This window comes from Suncus etruscus, chromosome 4 (assembly GCF_024139225.1).
Source record: "Suncus etruscus isolate mSunEtr1 chromosome 4, mSunEtr1.pri.cur, whole genome shotgun sequence".
Classification (NCBI taxonomy): domain Eukaryota; kingdom Metazoa; phylum Chordata; class Mammalia; order Eulipotyphla; family Soricidae; genus Suncus; species Suncus etruscus.
The window spans coordinates 44,430,288-44,450,497 of record NC_064851.1 but is presented as its reverse complement, the minus strand read 5'-3'; the positions used below and the strand labels follow the sequence as shown (position 1 = coordinate 44,450,497).

General features: G+C 36.1%; 1 protein-coding gene across 1 annotated transcript in view; it reads right to left on the bottom strand.

The window, feature by feature from the left end:
• The window catches only part of CDC7 (cell division cycle 7), a 35,719-nt gene that overhangs the window by 7,933 nt on the left and 7,576 nt on the right, over positions 1-20,210 (bottom strand). The window contains exons 4-13 of the mRNA XM_049772560.1: positions 18,530-18,665; positions 15,933-16,026; positions 15,699-15,841; positions 14,950-15,202; positions 14,271-14,366; positions 13,420-13,598; positions 12,184-12,266; positions 9,305-9,454; positions 6,373-6,761; positions 5,292-5,315 (exon numbers count right to left, since the gene is read on the bottom strand). Of these exons, the coding sequence (XP_049628517.1) occupies positions 5,292-5,315; positions 6,373-6,761; positions 9,305-9,454; positions 12,184-12,266; positions 13,420-13,598; positions 14,271-14,366; positions 14,950-15,202; positions 15,699-15,841; positions 15,933-16,026; positions 18,530-18,665 (1,547 nt within the window). The remainder of the gene's footprint in view (positions 1-5,291; positions 5,316-6,372; positions 6,762-9,304; positions 9,455-12,183; positions 12,267-13,419; positions 13,599-14,270; positions 14,367-14,949; positions 15,203-15,698; positions 15,842-15,932; positions 16,027-18,529; positions 18,666-20,210) is intronic.

Here is a 20,210-nt window from a genome sequence, read left to right as displayed (position 1 = left end):
CTATGAAGGGTTCTTTTTTTTTTTCCCCCTCCCCTCCCTATGAAGGGTTCTTAAGGACAGAATGCCTACTCACTTTTGTCTCTACTGAGGTCAAAGCAATGGGAATGGACAACCAGAAAACTGGAATGCAGAAAAATTAGAACTGATGTGGATGGAATGAAGTATAAGTTGGGAAATGTTAGGACAGGCTACAAAGGGAACAGTAGAATCCTACAGACACTTAAAATTAAAAGGTGCAGTCCTTTGGCTGGGATTATCAAATAAAGTATTTAAAATGTATAAAATTCATTTAAAGAAAAAGATCTCTTTGGGGGCTATTCTGACCCTAAAAGATGAAATCAAAATCCTGTCTTCATCTAAACTATAATTATTGGGGGGTAGGGGATCTGTGGAGGACAATAGTCTATTAAAGAGAATGAGGAATGAGGAATTTCACTTATCTGGCCATTTTGTGTCAAAGTGTAACAAACTTAGGAAAATACACATCTTTTTTTGGGGGGGGGTCACACCCGGTGGTGCTCAGGGGTTACTCCTGGCTGTCTGCTCAGAAACAGCTCCTGGCAGGCACGGGGGACCAAATGGGACACCGGGATTTGAACCACCTTTGGTCCTGGATTGGCTGCTTGCAAGGCAAACGCCGCTGTGCTATCTCTCCGAGCCCCAAAATACACATCTTTATTAAGAGAAGTTTGGGCCAGGGATGTAGTTTTGCTGACTATCTTGCCTTGCATATATAAGGCTCTGGTTCAATTCCCTGGAACTGCAAAGGAGGTAAGAGTTGACTTAGCTTGCCAAGAAAGGAAAGTAATTGTGTCTTAAATGAATCCACTAAGTATTATTTATTAAACATATACTTGATAAATGCCAGGTACTCTTCTAGTCAACTTATACAGGGACAGATAAAAAGATAATTCTTCATAAGACAACAAAGAAATGTAAAAAGCTCCTGTTTGTAAATTTGGTTCTTTTTGGAGCATACGTTGACAGGGAGTTTTAAAAGGGGCTGGAGCAGTGGTGCAAGCCGTTAGACGTCTGCCTTGTGCACGCTAGCCTAGGACGAACCATGGTTTGATCCCCTGGCGTCCCATATGGTTCCCCAAGCCAGGAGCGATTTCCGAGTACATAGCCAAGAGCAACCCTTGCGCGTCACTGGGTGTGCCCCCCCCCCAAAAAAAAAAACACCAACAAACAATAACAGAAACATACCAAATGGCAGAAAACACATTTCCAGTCACAACACTTACAGGAAATAAAATATGTCTAAAAATTACTATTGCACCTACCTATACAAGCAGAATTGGTTGTTTTGAATCAGAATGTCAGCAACAAGCCAGAAAAACAAACTTCAAGGATGTGTGAGTAAATTTCAGAAGACTGGTATTCCTTAGGTTACTTTTGTTTTCCTCTTAAGGACACACTCCAAATAATGTTGAAGTTAAGGAACCATACATGCTTCTGATTTACTTACCTGGTATCTTATTACTTGAATCATTTCTATATCATTTATTTGTTTTAGAAGTTACAGGAAAAACTTGCACAATTAAATATAAACGTTAAAAACGTGATAGTAGGTAGAACTGGAGAGATAGTAGTGGGTAGGGTGCTTGCCTTATGTGTTGATGACCCCGATTTGATCCCTGGCATCTAGTAATGGTGTTCGAATAAGTTCTCTAAGAATCTCCAGGAATAATTCCTGAGTGCAGAACCAGGAGTAAGCCCTGAGGATCGTCTGGTATGGTTCAAAAAGCAAACTAAAACACACACACTCTCTCTCTCATGTGCATAACACATGCAAGCATTCTAATCAAAAAAATAATCAGGTGGCTCATTTATTTTAATAGAAATTTAATTGGATCACCGTGAGAGAGTAAAACTGTTCATGATAGTTTTCCATATAATGGCCAACACTAATCCATTCAGCAGTGCATATTTTCTGCCACCAAATTCCTGTTTTTCCCTTCCTCCTTTCCCCAACCCCCCTCTGTGGCAGACAATTTTTCTATCTTTTTTTCCTTTACACTGTGACTTACAATATTTTTTACTGAAGTGGTATAATGCATATCATTTTACCTCCTTTCAACACTCCGTTCTTTACTTTCTGACCCTATGCTGGTCATAAGCTGTGTCAGCATTACTACTGTTCTGATTTCAGGATGTCAGAAGTTCATCCCCTGATACAACTTGGTTCTCAACTAATGTACTATTGGTTTTCTGCAAATCTAGAACTAGAAGCTATTCTGTATTTTCCCTCCTAAAACATAATTTAAAATTCTTTAATTATATTTTTTTGCTACTTTCCTCAAATAACTGTCCAAGATGGAATCCAGTAAAGGTTAGAACTGCAAGTATGTTTAAAAGTACAATCTGAAAAATACATACTTAAACTGAAATTCAAAGCCACCTCAAATCTGTTTTCTAGGTTTTTTTTTTTTTTGCATAATGAAAGCAATATACACATGTCCCAAATAATTGTTATTTTGCTCATTCTTTTGAGTTATTTCCCATGTTGTTTTTATGTAAAAAAAAAAAAAAATTTAAACTTGGGCCAGAGCGGTGGTACAGCAGTAGGGTGTTTGCCTTGCATGTGCTGACCTAGAATGGACCCTGGTTCAATCCTCAAAATCCCCCAAGCCAGGAGCAGTTTTCTTTATTTGGGGGGGGGGGCACAACCAGTTACGCTTAAGGGTTACTCCTTTCTATGCACTCAGAAATCACTCCTGGTTTGGGGGATCATATGGGACACCAGGGGGGGGGGGGGGCTAGCGCCGGCAAGGCAAACTCCTTACTGCTCCGCCCCACTGCTCTGGCCCAACTTTAAATTTTTTTTTTTTTTAAAGAGCAGTGGTGCGAGTGATAGGGAGTTTGCCTTGCCAGCGCTAGCCTGGAATGGACCGCGGTTTGATCCCTCCGGTATCCCATATGGTCCCCCAAATCAGGAGCGATTTCTGAACATACAGACAGGAGTAACCCTGAGAGTCACCAGGAGTGGCCCAAAAACAAAAAACAACAACCAAAAAATATTAAAAGCCTTCAAAACAGGGCAGTTTTATTTTAGCTATTTTCTACAAGGGGAAAACAAAATTAGCAGGTCCAATCAAACTCAAACTATTTTGCTATTATTTTATTTTTTTTTGGTTTTTGGGCCACACCAGCGGTGCTCAGGGGTTACTCCTGCCTGTCTGCTCAGAAATAGCTCCTGGCAGGCACGGGGGACCATATGGGACACCGGAATTCGAACCAACCACCTTTGGTCCTGGATCGGCTGTTTGCAAGGCAAACACCGCTGTGCTATCTCTCCGGGCCCCGCTATTATTTTTCTGAACTTGCTTTTACTAATTTTCTCTCCAAACTTGCACTTGCTTTTCTAAGACTCCTACTTTAGACATTTACAGTATCATTAGTTGCCAGTGACAACATTCCAGAGATATTACACTTGATTATTGTTGACCTCTAAGATTACTTACTGTATTAAAATCTTACTATAATTTGATAAAGCACTACTTCTGATTAATCATTTTATCCAGTTCGTAGGTTACAATAGCCACCTTTCAAGCACTAATATGGTTCAAACACATAATTTAACAAAAGTAGAAAACATTAGTTCGAAGAAAAAATGAAAAATTCTCAACAGGTTGACCCTACTTCCTGGTATTCTAGTATAAACAAATGTCAGTGGAAACAATACAACTCGCAAACACTGGCTGACAGCATCAGCCACTAACATTTATCTATAGTTTATGATAAATAGCTCTGATATACATAGGACTAAAATTACATAAGCAATAAATAATTACTTAAACAAGCCTCATTAAAAATTTTGTGGCTTTTAAGATTTTATGTAACCAATACACTGACATATCAAATACCATTTTCTTTCTAAAATACTGATTCCAGAAATACAAGATTAACAGCACTCAATGACGTTTGTCTAGATTTTGAAATAAACGAAGCTTAATGCTTTGTAATAATCATTCTTGAGTCACATTTTAGGTTGTTAAGACAACCACAATCATTTCCTTATAAGGAAAAGTTTCATTAAAAATGCTAGAGAGTTGCAGTTTGTCTCAAAAAACCAGTACTTGTAGCTTGTTATATAAATAGTTCTATGTCTACAGATTAAATGAAAACACCCCAAAAGTTTTATCTCAAGGCAGAGTAGTAAGAATTTTTAAAAGCTGACAATGAAAAATAGCAGTCTATTACAAGAAATCCTGGAACACTAGGAAATTGCATTAACTAATTACCTTCTTAATCCTTCCCTATAAATTACCATTTACCTAAAATTGTAGGACTGGTGGGTAAAGCACCTGCCTTGTACCTTAGCCAACCTGGGTCCTCATATAATTCCCCCAACCCAGCCAGGATATGGGCCCCAAAACAAAATAAATAAATATTAAATATTCAAGGGCAAGAACATTATTATAAAATGTCATTCCAAAGGTGAAAAGCCAGAATATTTAGTTCCTTGATAAGCTGTAATAATTTAGATATTGTAAAATCACTAGTTCCCTTTATCTTCCCTTGCATATCAACTTAGTTCTATTCTAAAAGTCACAGTAAAGTTGAAAACAACCCTGAAAATTAAACTCTCAAAACTGACCTTTAAACAGATAAAAAATTCCCTTCCTGTTTATCTCCTGAGAATCTATTACCTTGATTAAGCCACACTAATCATTACTTTCTGGGATATTGGTGGAAGGAAATGTATACTGAAGAAATAGGTGTTGAAACATCGTAAGATGAAAACTTAACCATGAACAACTTCCTAACTGTATATCTTCAGTGATTCAATTAAAAATATTTTTTATTTTGAATTTTTTCTGGCCACACCCAGGGGGCTCAGGAGTTACTCCAGGCTCTGTGCTCGAAAATTGCACCTGGAAGGCCTGGGGGACCATACGGACTGCTGGAGATAGAATCAAGTTCAGTCCTGGGTTAGTCGCATGCAAGTCTGCTGTGCTAGTGCTCCAGCCTCTAAAAAAATGATTTTTTTAGTTATTATAGATTTTCACTGTTGTTTTACTATTTGCAACAAGAATCTTATGAATGAGGCTTTAGCCTCTTTAGAGAAACTTAGGTTCAGCTGTACTCAATCCTTTTTTAGTTATTCCTGACTAGATGGCTTGGGGGAACCATATGGGACAACAGGTATGGAACTGAGGTCCGTCCTGGGCCAGCCATGTGCAAGGCAAATGCCCTATCGTTGTGCTATTGCTCTGGTCCCGATAGCCAATACTTTTTTTTAAGGTCAAATGTAATGATTTATATATGTGTGTATCTATCCTACTTACCCAATAGACTGGTAACTTAAATGCCTAAAAGAACAAAATGAATGTTAAATGCCCATGTTCCTAAGCTGTTTTGATATTCTATAACAGGCTACTGGCTGGATAGACTTGCAGCAGATCCATCTGATCCTATTTCTTACAGGAAAGTGATATGCTGCTATTGATACAATATTTTTGGAATACAGTAATATATAAATCTCTACTGAAGGTTCCTTCTATTTTGCCTATATTGTTTTCTCTTACGAACTCACCTAAAACTTCAGTTACCACTGTTCTAGAAGCAAGACCAATTTAGTTAAAACAATATAGATTTTGTTTATGGCTCTAGGCAGAGAAAAATTTCTAATATTCTTAATTCTGTGTTCTCTTTTTCTCTTAATAGCTACCCAACCATGTCTAAAATGGTATGGAAACATACAGAGAAAAGGGAAAACATTTGGACTTTCAATTCTCACAGTGGCTTCCCTTTATCAGTCTATATTAAGTTCACAATTGTAAACATATATAGTATTTAAAAAGCACCTAAGAACTTTACAGAAAGCACCATATAATTTACAATATATTAGGTGGGAATAGAGAAAGAAAAAAACAATTCACAGAACAATGCTTTCACATGACCAGTCTTTCTTCACTGTTTTTCACTGTTCACATAAAATATGTGATATATACCAACAGAGATCTTTAGCGACAGAATGAGTACCAGCACCAGGCTTTCAGAGCACACAGCTTGAAGAAACATCAAAACAAAGTTGTGTGGCTCATTTATTCCATTTTATATCCATTAATTTCAAGACTTCACCGTGAATTCCCAATTATAGGCTAACACTGCTCCTTTAACAACATATGGCCGTTACAGGTAATAAGAGAAACTAAAAATTTGATTTTCTACTTGGGAAGATCTAGATCACCCAGACTGTCCAAAAATCTACACTGGCATCTTAAATAATCTTAATCTCTATTTAGGATCTGCTATAAAAACAAATCTAATATTTCAAAATAATTATCTTATACAACTATTGTACAAAAAACTTTCACTAATTTCACAATACACAACAGCAAACATTAAGTTATGTAATTAACATACACACATGCCCTTAAAAAATGGATGCAACAAAGCTGCTTCTGCTGTTATTCTTGAAGCTGGATTTAGATCCAAAAGTTTGTCTAGCAAATCATAAGCTTCATCTGGTACTTGATCCCAGCCTTCGAAACTGGCAGTGCACTCATCAAAATGACTCCTATAATCATTACTGTCTTCTTTATACAATGAATTCCCTAAGTGCTGTTCTTCAGGTGTTTCTCTGAGGTAGGAAGCTTTATGGATAGTCTTCTTTGAATAAACTGTCTCTTGAGAAGCAGGCCTTTGTACATTACTGGTTAAGTTGCGAATATTAGAGTCTAGACCCCTAAGCTTCTCACAGAGTGTTCTTAAGTCTTGTGCTGGGACATCTTTGCTACATAAAACTGATTTACCTAAGAGAAAAGAAATTTTTTAAGAAACATTAAAGTCAAACATCTTGCTTTGTGGTCATATTTATGGAGTATGATACTACACCATATATTTCAATTGTGTTATGCATTACATGGTGAAAGATAAACCCTAAATTATGAGACAATAGCAGAAAGTAGATATACATTAATCTGACTCAGGGTTCTGCTTGACTTTCAACAGCTTCAGCTTCACTCCAAAACTTCAGTAATCTTTTAAAAAACTGTAATCTTTTCTCCCCTTTCCAAGCTTTATTTGTATGCGTTTCACTGGATGGTTCCATAGCTCCTTATATTCAGGATGTCAATGTACTTCCTTCCTGTGTGCCTGCAATACTCCCACTTATAAGAAACCTCAAGATTTATCTCTGTAAGTCCTGGTATTCTCAGAGTTGGTCATTCCAAGATTCTGTAGTACCTGTGAAGACTTCTATTAAGATTTTGTTCATTCTTACAAAACAAATGAGCTCTCTGATGATAGGAATGACCTTGTTTCTGAACTCTCAAATTTATAGGTTATAAACCCCTCAAATTTATGTTAGGTTATAAACTAATAACTAGCCTTTTGGACTAGATAAAAAGGTATTATTCAGCCTCCTACATCTTTGTTCAAATACCAGATCTTTATATTGTCTGTTCTTGACCAATCTATGTAAGAAAGAAGTCCTCTTCACCTCTTTTCCCCTTTTATCTTTCTTGGTACCATTCATCTTTTGACTGTATATAGTTGACTAACTTCGTTACTGCAATTTAAGTTCTGAGAACAGAGACTCAACAAAGCACCTGGTATACATAAAGCTCTAATAAACATTTATGACTCAATAACAAATAAGATTCATTTTTAAAATTTTAAATGCTTGACATTGGAGACAGCTCAAAGGAATAGTGAACATGATTTTCATGGTTGGAGGGCCTAGGTTTAATCCCTGGTACCTCATATGGTCTATTGGCCACCATAAGCAGTAGCCCCTGTGCACTATTCTGAAAATAGGCCCTGCATACCCAATAAGGTCTCCACAAAATCTACCAGGAGTAATTCCTAAGTGTAAAGACAGAAATAAGCCCTGAACACCAGTTTTGGATATGGATGGAAACAAAATAAAACAGAAATAAAACCAAGCCAAAAAAAAAAAAAAGCCTGCTAGGGGCTCAAGATGTAGCTCAGTGGTAGAACACTTGACTTGTATGTATGAAACACAGAGTTCAATACCCAGCACCACAAAATACAAAAATACACATTCTGGGCCCGGAGAGATAGCACAGCGGCGTTTGCCTTGCAAGCAACCGATCCAGGACCAAAGGTGGTTGGTTTGAATCCCGGTGTCCCATATGGTCCCCTGTGCCTGCCAGGAGCTATTTCTGAGCAGACAGCCAGGAGAAACCCCTGAGTACTGCTGGGTGTGGCCCAAAAACCAAAAAAAAAAAAAAAAAAGAAATGTACTCTGTATGTTTAGAAACCATAAAGGTTTGTGGACATGCATGAGTTTTCAAAGCCTCTTCTGAGAACAATAGCTATCAAGGGCCATTTCTTTATTTTCAATTGTAGGGGGTGGGACACAAAGCTATCCTAAACTATGCTCCAAGGGTAATTCTCAATCTAATGGGTAGAGGACTTTACACTGAGTCCTTCAGTGTAAAGACTTGAGAATGCTGTGTTGCATGGGCCCTTTGGTATTGGGGATACATGGGTCACAACTAACCATGTTCAGAGGACCATGTAGTGTCAGGAATCAAATCCAGGTCAGCCACATGCTAGCCATGAGCCATAACCACTATACTATTCCTGACTCCTGTAATTTTTGTTTGGAATTTACTATGACTACTTAACTTTAGTTAAGTATGACTATAATATATTTATTTAAATATGGTATTCTTTGGGTCATGGCAATTAGCATACTTGTAGAATAGAGTGGCCCAAAAACCCCAAAAAAAAAAAAATACACATTCTACTAATTTCCCCATATGGTAATATTATTTACTTGTTGGTATACACTAAGATAATTTGTGACAGGCTCAAAAGCACATGGTGCTTAATAAAATGAACACATTATTAGAATTAAGGAAAAGCCAAATTAAAATTAAGATAGTGCTGTTTTTTTCTAGGATTTGAAGCTGAACTTCATTGTTTGATTTTTGGGCCACTTTGGTAGTGCTCAGGGCTTACTCATGGCTCTATGTTCAGGAATCATTTCTGGCAGGCTCAGGGACCATATTGGGTGTCGGGGAGGAGATTAAATCCAGGTGAGCCATGTACAAGACAAAAGCCCAACCCACCCACTATTCTAGCACTTCTGCCTTGAAGCTAAACTTCTAATATTTGAAGAGTAGCACTTTGTGCTTGATAAAAATAAATTACAAGTACAGAAATAAAAAAATCTTAACTCAATGTCATTTATGCTTAATTGAGAAATTTAAGATTAGAAAATTATATGAGCACAATGCTTCTTTATAAAGAGGATTCATCATTTATTAAATTATTTGTGAGAGATAAGTCAATGGCATTTGCTATATAATGAAAACCTGCTTACCAAATGTTTTAGCAGCCTGTATAGTTTCTCTAGATCCACGAATTGTCATAATTTGAGCCAAAGCAGTTAAATCATCACTTGCTTTATAGAATGGATAGCGTCCACTAAGCAAAGAAAGGAATATGACACCTGCAGACCACATGTCAATTGCTGTAAAAAAAAAAACAACAAAACAAACCACACAAAAAAATAATGAATCTATCACCACATTATCTACATCAAAAGTTCCAAACCTCCCTGTGTATTTTAAATCATCTTGAAAATCTTGGAAAAAAAAAAAAAAAGGATATATCATCATTGGGAATCACTAAGTAAATGCACATTTTATAAGATCAAAAATAGCTCCATGGGAAAAGCAAGACACTCCTCAGGAATTAAACATTGAAATAGTAAAACTGTTTCATTTTACTGAAAAGTAGTCAACATCTTCTTCAGCCAGGTACAGGCCATTAACTTTTGTCACAGAAATTTTAGCTCCATAAGTTTGACCTGGAAGTTTAAAACCAAATTCATGTAAAGAAACACATTTTTTCTTTCCTTTACGGATATCTCTAATTGTGGATCTCTAGCATCAATGAATGATTTGCTCTCTACTCCCTTGACTTCATCATTTCCCATTCTTGATTCTCTTTGTTCCTCTCTTCCTGTTTTTCCAATTTTTATTTAGTCTTAAGTGCTGTGGCTCCCCAGAATTCCACTGGTTTATCCACTTGTTTCCAACTACCACTTACATAAAGACACACCACCTTACATTTCCTTGAGTTTCAAACATTTTTTTGTTTGGATGGGTAATGAAAAAAGCCACCCATGCAGTGCTCAGGGAGCTCTAGGGCCCCAGTTGGTGATATTCAACAAACCAGACTAGAGGGATTCAGTGCTAGGGCACAAGGATGCAATGCTACTTAGATTCTTTAGGTATCAGGGACCACCAGACCATCCAATGGTATAAAAGGGTCTCCAGAAGGAAATTTACTTTTATTCTGCTGGCTATCTCTATCCCCCAGATTTGATCCCAATTATACCTGTTTTTATCCACTACACATCACTTTAAAAAAAAAATTAATCTCACTATAGCTGCTAGTACTCATTCCAAGTCCATGCTAGGGACCCAACAATCATCTCAAATGCCCTTTTTCTTACCATCCCAGATCCCAATCTATTATTCAATTGTCACTAAGCAATGTCTTTCCAATCTTTCACTCTTCTTCTTGATGTTAAGGTCCTCCCTAGGCTTTCATCATCTCTCACCCTGACCACTGAAGGTCATAACTCTACACACCTGCTAGAACAATACACCTAGAAAAAAATGTTATTATTTTACTTGCTTAACTTTCTAGTATCTATAGAACAAAGTTCAAGTTCTATATCAAGTGTGGTAAGACCTGTCTACTCTTTCCAGGTTTCTCACCACTCATCAATTTCCATTTTTTACTGACTGTAGACTTTTTAGTTTCCAGTATGACTAGACCATGCTCTTTCTTGAATTCCTCTACTCATACCTGAATGCCCACACAAGCCCAATTTATAATTCTCAAAGGTTTTACTGTCCACAAACTTTCTTCTATAATCTTTCCAAGTCAGAATAAAAACCCTAAAATACCTTGTATAAAGTTTGATCATTTTACTTACTCAAAGGTTCTTTCAGTTATTTGAAAGTATATCCTAACTGACAAAGATTGGTTTGTCATAAATGGTTTCATTTTTTGGTATTATTAGCAAGCTCTGATTAGACAAATAATGGATGAATCCTACCACTTAGATTACGTAATACATAAATGTGTTCTTTTTATGTTTCCTGGGTTCTGGCTCTATGCTATTTTTATTAATTTGAGGTAAAATAAGATTATAATTTGACATTAATTTCAATTGTAAAATATATAATATAATCAATATAACTCTATAAATTGTAATGCAATAAGCACAATCATTCTAGCTACAATTCAACAATTATTTTTTTCAAAAATATTTTAATGTGGGGCCGGAGAAATAGCATAGAGGTAAGGCATTTGCCTTGCATGCAGAAGGATGGTGGTTCGAATCCTGGCATCCCATATGGTCCCCAAAGCCTGCCAGGAGCTATTTCTGAGCGTAAAGCCAGGAGTAACCCCTGAGCACTATTGGGTGTGACCCAAACACACACACACACAAAATTATTACTTTTACTGAAACAAAAATAATTTTAGTCATATATAACCCCAGAAAATTTGTATATTGCTAGATAAACCATTAAAATGCTACAAGTCTTATTTTTGTTTGTTTGGTTTTTGTTCATAGCCATCAGTGGTCAGAAAACAATAATAGTTGCTAAGGATCAAACTGAGTCAGCCACATAAATGACATATGCCATACCCACTGCACTATATGGCTCTTCAATCCCCACAAAAATGTCACAAGAATTAATTACTAAAAATCTATAAAATCTACTAAATCTTGTTTATCCCACAAAAAGGATGTGAACAAAATTCCTGCTAAAATCATACTGTAAATAAAGGGTAAAAATTAATTTATAGATAAAAATTGAATGGATATATAGGGCAACACTAAGATTATAAACTTTCACAAATAGCACTTTCTTAAAATTGCACTGTCACACTTCTGGAATCCTTATATAATTAAAAGCAGAAGAGCACAAAATTAAGTCATAAGGATTGAAAAAGAAATTTACCTGGGGAAATGTCTTTTAAAAGTTTGCTATTGTTTTGGGGCTATACTTAGTACTGCTCAAGGTCTAATCCTGGCTCTGATCTTGGGAGTGCTGAAGTAAAATTAGATTATAGATATGCAGTGCTTAGAATATGAACTTGGGCCTCCCACATGCAAAATGTGTGCAGTCTGTTACCTTTTAATTTTAACTGGGACCTCTTATAAATAAAACATACCTGTAGTTTGATTGGGGCACTTTGTCAAGACCTCTGGTGCTCTGAATCCTGGTGTACCTGCTCTAGGGGCAACCTGCTGCCGCCTTAAGATGACAAAATATAATTTTTCTAAGTAATGTTTAATTATTTAAGACCAAAACACATTTATATTCATCTTAATAAATTTTCAATTTCTTTGTTATCTCTCTATAGTTATTATAAAACCAATAAAATACGGCATGATAAGAAATTTTCACTTCATTTCTATTGCTCTCCCCTCTTTTCCCATCTTTTTTTGTTTTGTTTTGTTTTGTTTTGGGCCACACCCATTTGATGCTCAGGGGCTACTCCTGGCTAAGCGCTCAGAAATTGCCCCTGGCTTGGGGGACCATATGGGACGCTGGGGGATCGAACCATGGTCCTTCCTTGGCTAGCACTTGCAAGGCAGACACCATACCTCTAGCGCCACCTCACCGGCCCCTCTCTTTTCCCATCTTAACCTTCAGAGGCATTTTCCTAAAAATGCTATCAGGCAATTTTCAGACATGAAGAGAAGTAGGTGATGGTAACCATAACAGAATATGGACTACTACAGAAATTCAAAGGTTAAAATAATTTATTTGAAGTTATTAATTGCTGATATATTCAGGAAAGGTTCATGAAAGTCAAGTCTTTCTTTTGTCTTTTGGGCCACACCGGCAGTTGCTCAGGGGTTACTCCTGCCTCTGTGCTTAGAAATTACTCTTGGCAGGCTCGAGGGACCATGTGGAATGCCAGAGATAGAACCCAGGTCAGCTGCATGCAAGGCAAATGTCCTACCCACTGTGCTATTGCTCCAGTCCCAGAAAAGTCAAGTCTTAAAAGGAAGGGAAGAAGAAATTAGGTGACAAGGAGTTGGAAATGGGAATGAAAGAGGAAGTTTATTATCTGCATTTCTGTTACTTGATATTAGCAGGAACAAAGAGTGAATATAATAAAGATTTTATCAGCAAGCAAAATGTTCAATTCTAAGGTTCCAAAAGAAAACCCCAGATCAAAAACCATTTGCATATGCAAGGAAATGTATTTACCATAGAGCATATGCATGTAAAACAATTTATGAAACTTGTCACTTGCTCTTTTTGGTCCTAATCTGCCTCAGGTCTACATATGTAGTTCACAGTATTCCCTTCCACACTCACTAGCAAAATCAACGCAATTCCTTAATCTTATCTGGCAGCAAGTTGGCAATTTTAGAGCTCCATCCAAACACATTACCTTGAAAGGCAAATACTACAAACTTTATCTGTTTCGTAACAGTCACAGGTCAGGGTTGCTGGGCAGGAACTGGCAGTTTTCCTCATCACACCACTATTCATACCCTTTGAAGGAATAGCCTTCTTTCTTGTTGCTAATTTTCTAGACAATCCATCCACAGTCTTTGACTGCTTCATAAACTGTAAAAGAAAAATTGCCTTTTGTTTTCATGCCACAAAATACTAATTTTTAGAACAGCTAAATGTGCTACTTTATTATAAATCATGTGACACATTTAAAGTATTTTTAGTTTTTCTGTTGGAAAAACATTAAAATTGACCAATTAGTCCTAGTTTGGTATACATTTGATTCATATTTTATTACAGCTAGTCTTGAGGTAAAACTATTAAAAATTATATTCTAGTGTCTAACTCCATTTCAGAACAGTAAACTGCACAATTACACTAGCTATAATCAAATGTTTCTCATTCTAAAATAAGGTAGTTCAAATTAAAAATTAAAATTATGACACTTTTCGAGCTTTACAAACTTTATTTGTAAATGTGTTGGTTTTAGAGTTCAAATTCTAGTCAATAAAAAAAAATCTTAACTTCCTAAATGTTCCTCTACAAAAGAGCTTATCAATAATTATCATCTAGCCAAAAATAATTTAAAAAAAAAAACCATTTAAAAGTTTGGGAAAAAAAAGGGAGAAAATAAAAGCTTGACTAGTTGCTCAAAGCAGTATAACCTTCTGCCAAAGTAAAATTCTAATTCTAAATACTTACTGATAATAAATGATAACCTAGCTATTCCCTAAATTCCCTCTGTACAACTAACTGATGATTACACTATTAAGCTACATTACTTACTTTCACTGCAGGGCTCTCATGTGAAATGGAGCTGTGTATATTGAAATTTCTTTCTCCAAAAACAGAGCGCTGGACAGAAAGGCCTACAGATCCCTCCTACAATACCAACAAAAACAAGGAAAACAAGGATTACATCTGTAACACTTTCTGCCAGCTGTACTCTGCCATCATTTTGAAAGAGATAAGTGACATGAAACAAAAACAGCTGCAACCAAGTCATTCTCAAGCATCAAAACACTTCTGTGAAAGGAGAAAATAATCTAGACAGAACTCTTAACACCCATACAATGTTATCATAGTCCATAAATCATGTAAATAAAAAAATTCAAAAACCACCTGCATAGATGCTACATTTTGCTGTGCAGCTAAAATGGAGATAGACACCTGTAGATATCTTTACCTATTAACTAATGCTTTCTTTTAAAAATGGTAAACTGATTATTATAACATGCAGGAAATTTTGTTATGTAATATAACTATGACAAAGACATCATAAAACTCCCAAGTAATTTTAGAATTAAAAAAAGCCTGCCCATTACAAATCATAGTGAAAAGTAGTCAACTGAATACAAAAAATTAAAAAAAACTGTGATTTTATATATATATATAATAACTCCCTTTGTTGAATGGAATACATTGTAAGACCTTGTTAGTACTTAGGATAAATAAGAGATAGAACCTTTCCATCTTTTCCTTGTTTAATCTGAATCTGTACATTAGTGTAGGGTCTTTTAACAGAAGTTTTTGTGGTGGGCTGCTGATCCACCTCCTTAGGTGCCGCTGGGCTACTCAATGAAATCTTGTTTCCTGTGATAACATGTGATTTATTTTGTGAATCACTTTCCTGCTGAGTTTCAGACTGGACAAATTTGAGAAGCTCTATTTTCGTGTCATGGGTTCCTTGGGCCAAACCAAAGTCTACCAAAGCATACCTAAGAAACAAAAGTAAGCATTTTACTTCTCTGTAATAATCAAAGTTTAATAACACCACTGTTACCATATTCAATATGACCCATCCCTCACAGAAACAAGTGTATTTTATTCTCAGATTATATCTCTATATATAATCAGCAAAATAATATACACTATGCTAACAAAGGTCAATTGTTATGTAACCCAATTCCTTCATTTACTAAGAAAAAAAAATGAAGCTCAGAGGTATGAGAAATGTCTACAGTCAGAGAAAAGGACTAGACCCTTTGTCAGTTTCCTTAAGTAACTACTAGTTCTACTGGGCCTTGGCTGTATGTAATGATACTTTATTAATATAACCTTGTCTTTCTTCCTTTATTTTCCTTCTCCAAACGCAATGAAAATCTGGGACAAGAAAGAAACTCTGTGAAATTCTACTGAAATTTGAACTGTCTGATGGGATAACACACACAAATTAAATCAAATATAAATATTTTCTAGTAACAACATACTCACTTTTTCAGACGTCTATTATATAAAAAATTACTGGGTTTCACATCACGGTGAACAATACCAAATTGATGAATGCGTTTTAAAGCTCGGAACAGATTAAACATATATTCCCGTACCTCTTGAAAGGAAAGAGAATTCAAAATATCCTAAAATAAAGTTAGGAATAAAGTCACAAAAATAGATTTTAATGAACAATTTGTGTAGCAAATACAAATTTAAGAAACATATAAAACCTACCAGAAAGGATTCATGTTCCAGATATGGCATGGCAATAACTACATGATCATTTTTCCTAAAGCAGTACTTGACTCCCATGACATTGTCTTGCCCCCTAGTGGAAAAATGTATAATGAATTTTAGAGGGAGGGTCAAACAAACTAAAACTTTATGCCCTACTTTTTTTTTAAAAAATTCAATACATTATTAGCAACACATAAATGTTAGAAAACTAAAGTCATCATCATGTAAGACACATAGAAATGTTTAAATGATTTGTGTAAGATTAAAAAATAAGGGGCTGGGGCCGGAGAGATAGCATGGAGGTAAGGCATTTGCCTTTCATGCAGAAAGAAGGACGGTGGTTGGAATCCCAGCATCCCATATGGTCCCCTGTGCCTGCCAGGGGCAATTTCTGAGCATAGAGCCAGGAATAACCCCTAAGCACTGCCGGGTGTAACAAACAAACAAACAAACACATAAATAAATAAGTAAATAAATAAATAAGGGGCTAAAGTAATTATTATAAACAGGGGACCTCAAAGTTTTTAAACAGAGGGCCAGTTCACTGACCCTCAGACTGATAAAAGGCTGTAGTTTTAGGATACAATGAACTATGAACAACGGTGGCCTGACGGTTATAGTTTGAAGACTGCTCCCCAAGACTGAGAGGAGGAGTTGAAAGACAGAGCAGAGGGGAGAGTGCTGTATACATTCTACACATGAGCACTGCAGGCATGGGTCGAGTTGGCTGCTAAACAGAACAGGCAACAGCAGCAAAAAGAGCAGTGACAAAAATTTCCCAGTGGTCCAGATAAATGTCCTCAGCAGGCCTGCTAGGAGTAATTTCTGAGCACAGAGAGAGGAGTAACCCCTGAGTACCAGTTATGGCCCAAAAAATCAAAACAAAAATTTTAAAAATAAGCATGTTATCAAGTTATCATAATTATTCAAGAGTACATGAGAGTTACAAGATTTGAGAAAGTAACAGAAGGAAAATGAGTGATTAAATTAATAAGATCATAGCAGATTAAACAATATTTAAGTGTAACAGCTAAGTTTCTGGAATATTCAATACGAGCCAAGCTTTGAGCTAAATAAGCATTTTTCCACTTATTAATAAATTCACAATCTCCACAACAGTACGTGACGACAATGCTTGAACTGTCCTAAGCTGAGGATCTAACTTGGGAATCCTGCATATGCTTCAGCTCACTGATCTACTTCTCCAATCCAAGAAACAAATTCTTTTGGGGAATCTGATCAATAAAACAATATGTGAATTATGCCTAAATACATTTTTTTAACTTCCTTGAAAAAAGAAATGTCTACTTGAGTCTGGCATAGTGTTTCAGAGTCAAGTGCTGAGAAACATCAATATTCAGGGTCAAAAGAGAAAGAGCCAGCAAAAAAATATTGATTTAAAAGTTAAGTAAGGCAGAAAGAAAAAACAATAATTCAAATATGAATTATGTTATATTCTGAAATGCTTGTGAACAAAAACACAATGTGGCACAATGAATGTCATGGCTGACTCTTCTTAAAGTAGTTTCGGGTTAGTACAGAAGAGAGCAGCCACACTTTGCTAGAGGAGGGAGCTGTGGGAATGAAATGTGTAGCTGTAGAATGTTTATTTTTAAGATGCCGAACTGTGAAGGTGAGCAAAAAACCGAAAAATCAGAAATAGAGATCTTATTATTAATTTTTTTTTGGTCACACCCGGTGACACTCAGGGGTTACTCCTTGCTATGCGGTCAGAAATCGTTCCTGGCTTTGGGGACCATATGGGACACCGGGGATAGAAACCAGGTCGGTCCTAGGTCAGCGGCATGCAACACCCTACTACTGCAATATAATGCCAGCCCAGAAATAGAAATTTTAGATCACATCTGTATATTAACAGAAAATAGCAATGATCTAGTAGAAAGATATCAGAGGAAAACACAAAATAATGAGTTCAAAATAAAACACAAAGTAAGATTGCCAATAGCCAGGGAGATACAAAATAAATTCTCTATAATACATCTATAGTGAGGAAGCCAGTTTACAATTTGGCAAAAAATTAGAAAGAGAAGTTGAATTAGAAGTCAAGCTGAATATCAAGGAAAATCCACTCTAAAAAATGAATATAAAATATTAACTATTCCAAAGTCAGAAAGCAAATGCTAGCAATTTACACACACCTCAAAAATATTTAATTCAGTGGTCCTCAAACTATGGCCCGCAGGGTCACATATTGTATTTGTATCTGTTTTGTTTCTTCATTGCAAAATAAGATATATGCAGTGTGCATAAGAATTCGTTCATAAGTTTTGTTTTTACTATAGTCAGACCCTCCAATGGTCTGAGGGACAGTGAACTGGCTACTTTTAAAATTCTTTTTTTTTTTTTTTTTGGGGGGGGTCACACCTGGCAGTGCTCAGGGGTTATTCCTGGATCCAGGCTCAGAAATTGCTCCTGGCAGGCACAGGGGACCATATGGGGCGCCGGGATTCGAACCGATGACCTCCTGCATGAAAGGCAAACGCCTTACTTCCATGCTATCTCTCCGGCCCCTACTTTTAAAATTCTTAAAAATTATATATAGCCAGTTCAATTAAAACCTTTAGATAGCTTACCCAGCCACTGTCAGACACTGAAGTTCAGCTGCAATTCTTACAGGATGACTTGTTGGAATTAAGTGTTTTAGAGCAATTTTCTCTTCAGCTCCTACTTGTAACTGTGCTGTGGCCAAATAAACAGAGCTGAAAGTGCCTATAAAATAATTTAATAGGTTTTATACCTAGATTTTTTTACGTTAATAAAGCAGTGCTAAGAGATCCTAAAATAATTTGAAACCCATAACATTGTATTACTTTAATAATGAAGAACACACACATCTATACCTACTCCAACCCACACACACCTTTTGGGAGTTTTTTTGTTTCTGACTCCCCCAAAATTATAGGGGAATGCTAAATGGACAACACTTCTGGAAGATTCATAGTTGGGGATAGTTTGAAGCAGTGTTCAGGGGAACCAGACAGTGACAAATTTGAATGTGGAACTCCAGTATACAAAACATGTACTGTGGCCCCAAATCTTTTGTTCAATTTTTAATAAATTAACTATCCCTGGTTCTTTAGGAGATGTATTTATTGACTAAGCTCTAGACTAAATCTGTTTGGGTTAAAATATTTCCCATTACAGTCCATTCTATATAAACACCATTGTTTGTTCATTTGTATATCAACACTCCAGAAAAAATCTATAATAAGAGTAGAAAAATCTGTAGAAAGAAAAATATATCAATTTGTTTTATTCAGAAATTCTTCCAAATTCAGCAAACTGTTTTCTGGGGGTCAGTTTAAAACAAAATATAAAAGCCCAGATGTTTTTTATACACTTTATCTCCCTAAGATTGCTATTTCTACTGTTAGGAGACCTGAATCAAATTCTTTTAACAATGACATCAAAGAACAATAATATTTACAATTGAGAAGATTGCTCTAAAGGCTTAAACGTATGCTTTCTCAGTATATGCTTTCACACACAGGAGCCCAGTGTTCAATTCCTAGCACTGTATACCACTGGGTATACATGCCCCCATTCATTCCTACCTACTTTATCTCCCTAATTCCAACACTTAGGGGCAGAATCATTTTGGAAATCAGACATTGGCACATACCAACATACTATCCCAAAATCTGTTTTCTTGTTCCCTTCACCTATCTGCCAAATTTGTTCTTCATTTCACCAATAAAATTATACCATCTATATGTTAATTAGTATTCTATTTTCATCACTTATAATCCTAAATTTTGAACATGAAGTCATTCCTCACCACAATAAAAAAAATGTAAGCATATTTGGCTCTTCCAATCTCATTGAAATTTTGATCTTTTGGGGCCGGGCGGTGGCGCTGGAGGTAAGGTGCCTGCCTTGCCTGCGCTAGCCTAGGACGGACCGCGGTTCGATCCCCCGGCGTCCCATATGGTCCCCCAAGCCAGGAGTGACCTCTGAGCGCATAGCCAGGAGTAACCCCTGAGCGTCACCGGGTGTGGCCCAAAAACCAAAAAAAAAAAAAAAAAAAAAAGAAATTTTGATCTTTTATTTAGAAATTATTTAGCAATGTCTAAAAGTATAACAGAATGTATAAAAAGTATGACAAAATTGACTATTCATTTTGTTGTTAATATATCTATACAACCATAACCTAATTCTTTTAAAGGGGTTTATTTTCAAATAAGCATTTATAAAAATCAAGACTACACATGAAAAAATAATAAGCATTTAAAGATTATAAAAGTACACCGTTTT